General features: G+C 30.8%; 1 protein-coding gene across 1 annotated transcript; it reads right to left on the bottom strand.

Annotated features, from left to right (window-relative positions):
* Positions 1 to 205: 205 nt before the first annotated feature.
* On the bottom strand, positions 206 to 6,512 carry LOC134727926 (uncharacterized). The gene is made up of 4 exons (XM_063592322.1): positions 6,336 to 6,512; positions 2,955 to 3,266; positions 2,311 to 2,469; positions 206 to 324 (listed from the first exon to the last, which is right to left on the bottom strand). The coding sequence occupies exons 1-4, from the start codon at positions 6,397 to 6,399 to the stop codon at positions 206 to 208; spliced, it is 654 nt and encodes a 217-aa protein (XP_063448392.1). The 5' UTR covers positions 6,400 to 6,512.
* Positions 6,513 to 9,961: the final 3,449 nt, after the last annotated feature.

Below are 9,961 nucleotides of genomic sequence, written 5' to 3' on the forward strand. Positions count from 1 at the left end.
TATGATTTTTTGAATCAAAGATTCAATTGTTTCGTAACTTGGGACACAGATACTTCACTCTATTATATTATAAATGCTGCGTGTTTTTGTATAAAAAATGAATGGACTATTTACAATCGGAAAATCGAGTTTGTATCTTGAATCATAAAGAGTATTCAATTACTGAATACCCTGTGTATTGTTATACCCTTTACGACAAATAAAATTAAAACATACATGAAGTTTTGACATCATATTTTTTCCCAGTATAACCAGTTTGAACTGGTTCATTTTGTCGTCTGCTGAACAGATCGCCTAGACAAGAACAGGAACAAGACTCAGCATCTGTAAAAAAAATGAAGATATACATGTTTTGGTTTTGTTAAATAAATTTTATTTTCAACTATTTTTTTGGGTTTTTTTTCAAATCAAACTGTTTTTCATCATTATATAGTAAAAGTATGAACAGTTAAAACTATTTCAGCCAAGTTGGACAATTAAGAAGATCTAAAATAATCTTCGAACTTCATTAGGTATAACAAAATATTGTGTGTTTAGGATTTCCTTGTTTCAAAATATAGAGAGTTGGTATGATTTTGTTTTAAATTGATCCTTTTTTTCCTTCCATTTAAACAATGTGAACCACCTTAGATTTGTCACGATTGACTCTTAAAGTGTCTTTTTTATTCTAACAAATTAAAATTATTTTTAATAAATCTTAGGGGACGACCACTTGATATTCTGGGGGAGGGGGGCCAGGAGGATTTTGAAAATAAATAACTCAGCCTTGATAATCACAAAAATAAATGGTTTGTTCTGTGGTAGTTTGAAAATAAATAACCTGACTTGCAATGTATTGAAAATAAATAATCAGCATGTCTATAGCTTCTTGGGCCTTCAGCGGTTCCAAAACCCTTCCAAAATATGTTTGACAATACTTTTCAAAGAGGCTAGGTAAAACTAGTTCAACTTTAATACTATGTATGTAAGACATACATGTATATTGCTTGGGAACATAAATGATTCATTATTTATTATGTGAAGAAAATTATAAAATACTTAAATAAAATCTAATTATACAATTGTCTTTTATAATATCATTATTACTATGTATTTATGTTTCGTTCGTCCTGTATCGCTATGCATTATCGTAAAATGTTTGTATATTATATTGTCCTCTACACATGCAAGTATGTGTCTGAGGTTATCATGGTTATGAATGATTTCTTGAATCTTTAAATTTCTGCAGGGGATAATGATCTTTTCTGATTAAATGGTACATTATGACTTGACTATACATGTATTATTCATACATGTAACTAACAAATATCTAAAAAATTGTATGTTTTCGAATATCATTAATATTGTTGGGAAAATGAATAATCAGTCCCTTTCCTTAATGAAAATGAAAAATCTTGCTTAATAGTGCAGAAAATGAATAATCTGTCCTCTCAGGTTAAAAAAATAAATAACCGATCAAAAACAAATCCTCCTGCCCCCCCCCCCCCAGAATATCACATGGTCGTCCCCTTAGATAAAATGCAATATTTTTAAACGTCGATATTCAATCCGATAAGCATGCTGATGGCAAACACGTATATGGTACAACCTATCGGTATTTTGGGTCTTCAATGGTCTTCTACTTCGTACTTTGTTCGACCTTTTACTTTTATTTTGTCACTGATGGGTTTTTATTTGTAGATGAAATGCATATCTGTCGTACAAAATTTTAAGCCAGGAATCTATGATGAGTTTATTTTGCTTTTGTATGCATTAATAGAATGTGTTTCAATTGTCGAAGATATTGAACATAGATTCAAAAAGATTATTTAAGACAACTGTAAATCTGATTTGGAAAATTTATGAAAAAAATGACAAAAATTCTTAACTTAGAGGAAAATCAATTCAGAAAGTCCATAATCACATGGCAAAATCAAATAACAAAACGCATCAAAAACGAATGGACAAGAACTGTCATATTCCTGATTTGAAAAGCGTTTTATCCCTATTTTGTCAAATGGTAATTTGTACCCCGTGTCTCAACTGTTTCTTCTGAAACAAAGGATTTTCGTTTTGACATTTTGCATAACATGAAAAAGAGGCGCCAAAAAGTAAAATGAAAGACTTTTTTTTAGGATTATGACAGACTGACAACTTTAAGATACAGCGTGTGACATTATTCTAAGTTAAGGTTTTTAGTATGAGGTTTTGAAAACGGATGTCGGTTTTGAAAACAAATATAGATTTGGGTAAAAATAGGATATTTTTCACTAGTACGTCTGAATCATTTATCATAAACAAAACATGCTAATGTCCAATGAAAATTCCTACCTTTTTCTTGTTCTTTCTGACCACGACAGCAACTTAAGCAGACGACCTTGATTATCAGTACTAACAGTATAGTGATAACTATAAACAGTGTTACTACATCAACAATACTGATCTGCCGGAGGGACAGGAACTGGGAGGAAAAACTCTCTGTTGCTGCTCCTATACATATGAAAAAAAACCACATAATTATATACCTAAAAAGTAAAATAACAAAACAACTGAACTCCGATGGATCTATGATGAGTTTTTTCTAACTAGATTATACTCTTAAAGCATAATCTTTTTTATTTCTAATTTACTTATTAAAGCAAATATATGGTGCTTCTCCTATGCAATGAGAAAACACAAACACTTTGTCATGTTTGTATTGAAAGCACTTTCTTGGATGTTTGCAATATATAACTTGTAATAAAAATAAGACAATAAGAAAAAAACATATCAAAGGTTGTTTTTTTTCTTCATTGTTTGTTATCAAATTTAAAGTCTTCGAAATATTTTGTCACATTTTGAAAAGCTAAACTTTGTTTTAGATTAGGACCATGATGAAAAACAATAATTATCTCCAAAAACTTTTTTGCCGAAATAATTTAAGACCAAAACGTAAATTCAACAAAAATAAAATGTATGTAAATAATAAAACTAACGGAAGTATCTTAGTTTAAGTGAGGCCATTTTTGGTCCAGCATGGCAACCCCACGTTGTACCAGAATAATACACATCCATGTTGGAGATTGTAAGCACAGCACGACCGTTCCCAATTGTCACGTTGTATCTCCCGCTAGCCGTTACACAGGTTAAACTGTCTGATTTACAGCTTGCCATTGTCAAACCACCATGCATAATTATGAGCTCGTTGTTGTTAGCCTGGAGCTCGTCAGAGGTGAATTCACAGATGATTTCTACTGGAGGATTTACACAGTCTGAAACTTCATCTTCCTTCACATCAATTGAAATACCTTTTGTAAAAAAAAAAAACAATAACTACTAAAATACCAAAACTCTATGCAGTGTCAAAATTGCATGTTTCATGTTCTCTTGATTTACGAAACAAGACAAATAAACTGTTCAGAGTAAATGTTTATGCAGGATGACTATATATGTTTATCTTAATATATATTTAGTATCTTTGTATATTTTCAACTTCATATTTGTTTTTATCTTTGGTGTGATATACCTAACCATAGCCTATGTTGTGTGTAAATAAATGATATTTATGTAAGTCAATGATTTTACTTTAAAGAATTTAACCAAAAAATCCATGACTTTCTAAAAGCAAAGCTATCACTTAATTCAGTTGCAAATGTGTTCAGTGAAGTATGGAAGTATTACATGATCTTATATTGTCGATGGTTCAAATGATATTTCGACTGAATTTATACACATGTCGACTAAACATGCTAAAGGAAATCTCATACTTTATACGATCACAACTTTAAAGTTTTTGACGGTTAATATTAACCAGCAGTATTTGTACATTTAAAATGAAAGATTTTTTTCTTGTGTTTACGGTAACCACAAATTAAAAGTGTTTTCAACGAAATGTGATAATATAGATTTTTAAAAACCGTACATCAACCACTGTTGTTGTATTCCTCATTAAAATTGAAAGTTTTGCAACCGGACTTTGCACTCGACTGCACATATGAATAAACCACATAAAAATATTATTATGATTTGAATACATTTCATTCTAACTTTTATATTAAAAGGTTTTTTTTTCAAAATGTTAATCATATATAAAGCTTGTCATCATTTATAATATATTTCTTTGCATTAAGATATGCACGAATTAAAAACCTTTGGTCTAGGCTGTGGTTTTGTATTTCATCTTTTAATAGTAACGTAATTTAAAAATATATACTGAATCGCCCTAAAATAATGACTGCAATAAATAATGTAATCTCTTTCATTTTCTGAAAACGAATATCTAAACACAAATAATTTCATGTAATCAATAACAGTACATATTGAATTAATTGTTGTTTAAAGACACACCCCTTCGGTTGAACCAAATCAAAAGAACATTTGCAAAAGAGGATCTTAAAAAAATATACAAAAATACCGAACTCAAAGGCAAACTCAGAAAGGAGGAAGACCATAAAATCATGAAAAACTTACAAAAGCAAACGCTGGTTTTATAGCCAGCTAAACCTGTCACTTGAGTAACACTTGTTTATCGTTTGTTGTATTGATAAAATTGATGAGCATCCTAAACATTAATTTCTTTTCTAAAAATGTGCTGAACCAAGTCAGGAAAATGGCGTTAATATGTGTTTTGCATTGTCGTTGGGCTTTTTGTTGCACTTTTGTGTTTCTTTTTCCTCTTATATATGATGTGTTTCCCGGATTTTTTTTTTCTCAATCGATTTCTGACTTCCAAACAGCGGTATACTACTATATTGCCTTTATATAAGGTAATGTGACAATATTTGGGATCCGTCAGCCAAAACTCAGTATATATACATCAAATGCATACAAAATCCCTTCAAACTGTTTCAACTGACTACCGGGTAAAAATCTAAAACAGACATACCATGTAAACATTGGTCCAAATTATCTTAGTACAACAATTTATTGAGTTCGCAAAGTAGAAAGATTTAAGCAAAGAAGTAGCTAATATTAAAAAATGTGAAGCTCTTGGCGGAAAACAGAATATTTTCAAATTTGCCTAAGTAAGAATTAGTAATCAAATGTCCCGTTTTATGTAGCAAACATGGCATTTCGAATGACTATATACGAATGATATATGATTAAACCCGGTTTCGGTTATCCTAATTTTAGGTTTCAGACATCTTGTTGAGAATATATTTCAGATATATGCGTACTTTATACATAAATCGCACAGTATAAGAGACCAAACTGTAAAAATCAGTTGAAGGGGGTTGACCCATGATATTTTCAGGAAGCATATAATTAATACCTGACAGAAAGAAAAGATATGCATATCACTGATCTTAAGGTTACATCAGTTATTTAAAAATATTTCAAATCCAATTACAACTTAATACATAAATGAAATTTTCCAAAAAATAAAAAATCAGACACAATCTGCAGCACACCCATCAGATTTAGTTTCAAGACTGAGTAAAGTTTGACCTTGTTCTAAGTCAAAATGTACTGAAGTATAAAAAGAATTCTAATGCAATTTGGATTTAACAATTTTTTTCATTGGCTAAAAGTTGCCGTCAAATCCACAGTTGACCAGGCGTAACTAAGGAGGGACCCGCCATTTTTAATTGATGAATCAAAAAATGTTCGATTACTACTATATAATCGAAAATAAAACAACATCTACCTCGAATTCGCCGTTTTAATGTAATTGTATCCTAATTTGAAGCGTACGAGTAACGTCATAATCTCCAGTTTGTAAGTTTTCATTTGTATGACGTCACGTTAAGCCATGACGTCTTTGTGCCAAAATCATTCATGAAGATTCGCGGATTTTTTTTTATTTGACAAATTTAGACATTTTTTCAAGTTTTATCGTATTTTTTCTTTTTGTAATGCATTAGAATCGGAATAACAGTACTGTAGTTGAAGAGTTGCCACCGTCAATTTTGATTTGACGGTGGCAACTCTCCAACTACAGTACTGTTATTCCTTATAATTGTTTGAATTAGTTTGAATTTGTGACTAATTAATATGGGTCAGATTGTAGATGATATATTCATTGGACTTGTTGCTAACTACAAAAATTTGGATGACACTTGGATGATTGCAACATGTACATGTACGTGACACAGTACACCTGGAATGATCATTGGCATAGCTGCTAGTGCCGGCGTCTTTTACAAAACTGTACATAGCCATGAATACCAAATTCAGCATAGCTACATGCTTACAGGACTTAAAGCGGCATTCCGAAAACACTACCTAAAATTTAAATCTCCTTGTGAAATAAATACATAAATTACAAATATTTTACCTGATTTAATTCTGATAAGAAGCTACCGAAAATATATACACACAAACTTGATTAACCTTTAGAATACAATTAAATATACCTGTAACTTGATAAAGTTTACCTTGACATAAGTTAAACTGTAACAATCCTACGATTAAAAAACATGTCAGTTCGATTGTATCCATTTTTCTGGCTGTTTTCGTCTTTTACTCCAGATGAAAATATTTCCAATAATAGTTATTTGCAGACAGTATTTCAGTCGGTTTTCCACGTAGTTTCTGTTTCCTATAGTATACTATATACTTACCTGTATTAATAATGTATTCATAGTCTATAAATAGAATGGAATGTACATGACTCTAAAAATAAAACGAGAAAAAAAATCTATTTCTGATCATTTTAGGTTTTTTGTAAATCACTAAATAAAAATAATACTGTGTAATTTTGCGTCTTTTCCATCTATGTGCTATTTGAAATAGTGGGCGATTATTTGTCACTGTACATGTACCTCAATATATATTCAATTTATTTTTAATCATATCGTCGAAAAATACATATGTAATATTTGCCACCGGATGGTAACCAACAATCAAACGTTAGGGTTTACTAATTATAACATGTATGAATAAAACCTATTTACTGTTATTAGTCATAGAATTAGAACTCGTGACAACCATATACCTGTATAACTATGAATCGAAAACCTGGTTCACACCAAATTTGATTACCTGCAAAAATACGGGAAGCTTTAGAAATTGTATAATATTTATCTATATAGAAAGATTGGAGTGGATAGTTTTATAGCATATTTAACACGATATAGATAATATTTATAGATAACGGAATATTTGTATATACCAGTTTCTCGGTGAACATGGTGCTCAGATACATGGTGAAGGGTTTAGATATTCTTACTGGCCCCGAGTAAGGAATTTTGTTTTTGCCGGAGTGGATCGAACAGCATGCGTTTGGAGAGTGCAAAGATCCTAGCAGGACGGAATACACTTTTTTAGAGTAAAATCCGTGAATTTTAAGGTCTTAATTTTTCGACTCAAGATAGTCGATACTCATTTTATTTTGTAAACTATTCCAAAATGTTCATATATCAATTTTGCGTGTATTGTTTATATGCTGCTATATAGTTGTTTTTACGCTGCTATATATTCGTTGTTGTTGTGCCTTGTACCCGGCGATCTTTTGAAATATGCCAAGTGCGACAGATTTTTTACTGTGTATTCTTATGTTGTGCTATTGTGGGTTTTGGGGAATGCGATACATGAAGAAATAAAATTCTTAATCTGCAAACCCGCTTGTAATCGAGGATTTTGAGAGAAATAGGGAAGAGGGTTCTGTCACTTTGTATCATAAGGAGGCCAGGCCGTCCACATCATCCTCTATATCAGTCTATACAAACAATTAAAACTATTATTAAAACAAAATAATAAACTGCATTGGTGATAAAAAAAACCAATATTTTGCGTCTTTTCCATTGATGTATTTGTCACAGTGGGCGATTGTTTGTCACTTTACCTCAATACGTTAACACCAAAAGTTCGAAGTAATTTTAGAATGAAATATTTGCCACTGAACTTGAAAAAACAATTAATTATGTTGCGTTTATTAACTGTAAAGATTTTTAATTAGCCATCATTTAATATTAGATTCGGGACAAACCTTTACACATATAACAATGAAAATATAAAAAAAAAAGTCTCATTCTTTCCTATATAAAAACCGGCAAAATATGTATGGGAAGTTAGAAATAGTATGAATGCTCTAGCTACGTTATATTATAAGGTTTGAGTTGGTTTGTTTGAACACGATAAAGATAATATTTATAGATATGGAAAAATATTTTATATAGTGTCTCAAATAATTTCATCATAAATACTAGGATTGATTTTTTTTATTTACGCCAGACGCGGGTTTCGTCTACTTAAGACTCGTCTGTGAAGCTCGAATAAAAAAATGAGGGTTACAATGTTGACTGCTGTGTCCCAATTTTTTGACATTTTAAATGGCTGTACAAAGTCATGATTGATAAGAACATTGTTATCCATTCGTTTGATGTGTTTGATGGGTTTTTTTTCATTTTGCCATTTGCTTATGGACTTTCCGTTTTTGAATTTCCTCGGCGTTTGGTATTTTTGTGATTTTACTTTTTACAACCATGCAGATCAAGCCATCACAAGTGGGAAATGCGGTTTTTCAAGAGTTAAGCAACGTCACTATCAGTACGGGACTTCACCATCAGTATTAAACTTTTGAGAGTAGATTCCCTGAGAGTTCAGGTTCTTATTTTTGACTTACCACAATTCTTCAAACATTTTTCATGTGGCAGTCGATACTCATTCCAATTTCGTATGCCATTTCAGTAATGACTGTTTTATTTTTACGTCAAACATCAATAATTAGTGGTCAAGCAATCTAAAGGCTCTATAACAGTGAGTATACTGTATAGTAAAAATTAAAACAACAAGTTATAAATTTCATGCGTCCGAAGTGCTTTACCTTCATCATGAACGTTCAATGTCGAATATTTGAAAGCCAATAAAATGTGAAATAAAAAAATGATGAAAATTCAAAACGGAAAGTCCCCAGTTAAATGGCAAAATCAAATGATAAAATACATCACAATAATGGACAACAACCATGATGTGTATCATAATGTATATTAACCTAAACAGGACCTTAAAAAATAGCCAAATTTATCAGGAAAGTAAGCATGAGCACGTTGGTACATACGTTAATTTGCCATAGTAAATCACTAAAATAAAAATAACACTTTTTTAAAATCAGCTACATAAGGACAAAAATATTTCTATCCAATAATTGAGCAACAAATGATAACTTCATATCAATTTGCATATCTACACGTACAGGTATAGATGTCTCGTGACCAAAAATACAACTGAAGTTCATTACAAAAAATAAGTAGATGTGATATGAATTCCGATGAGACAAATTTTCGTTACAGTTCAACATGTTTAAATGACAAAGAGGATTTAAGCTATTATATAGATCACTGGGGCAGTCTTCAACCATGAGAAAACTCATATCGTATACAGTCTGCTATAAAACATGTGAAAGGCCCCGACAAAAATGTAAAAAAAATCAAACTAACTACATCATTTATACAATACAGTTTACAAAAAAACAAAGATCGTTGTCTTTATTTAAAGTTTTGATCAGTACGATAAAGAGTATGATTATTTGTATCTTACACATAAACCATATTATACATATAAGTGTATGCACTGATACAGTTAACATTCCATTTAAGAAGTAGTTTACACATTATTCAATAAGTACACCATTGTTCACGACTTGTCTCAAATGGAAGAACATAACAGTTCATGGTTAAGTGGGCGACAATCCATTACCTATATTTCTCAAATTTTCTCACGAATACGTTAATGCTTGAAGTAACTTAATGAAAGAATACTCTTTCTTTCTAAATTTGGTGGTAAATGGTGGTTAATGTGGTACGATAAATAAAATTGATGACATCATATATAAGTGTACAGTTATTTACACCCAGTTTCAACATACCTTAAATCAATTAACTTATACTAGACATTTGATGAACGTTGATAGGTTAAGAAATTATTTAGAAACAAAGGTTCCAACGCTCTAAGATAAATGTGACCTTATTATATTGTGTCTATTACTGTTATACCTATTTAGTCATATACTGACTCATAAAGTATTCAAGAAAATATTCTAGGCTTTTTTTTTCTCGGATTT

The sequence above is a fragment of the Mytilus trossulus genome, chromosome 8 (genome assembly GCF_036588685.1).
Source record: "Mytilus trossulus isolate FHL-02 chromosome 8, PNRI_Mtr1.1.1.hap1, whole genome shotgun sequence".
Taxonomy (NCBI): domain Eukaryota; kingdom Metazoa; phylum Mollusca; class Bivalvia; order Mytilida; family Mytilidae; genus Mytilus; species Mytilus trossulus.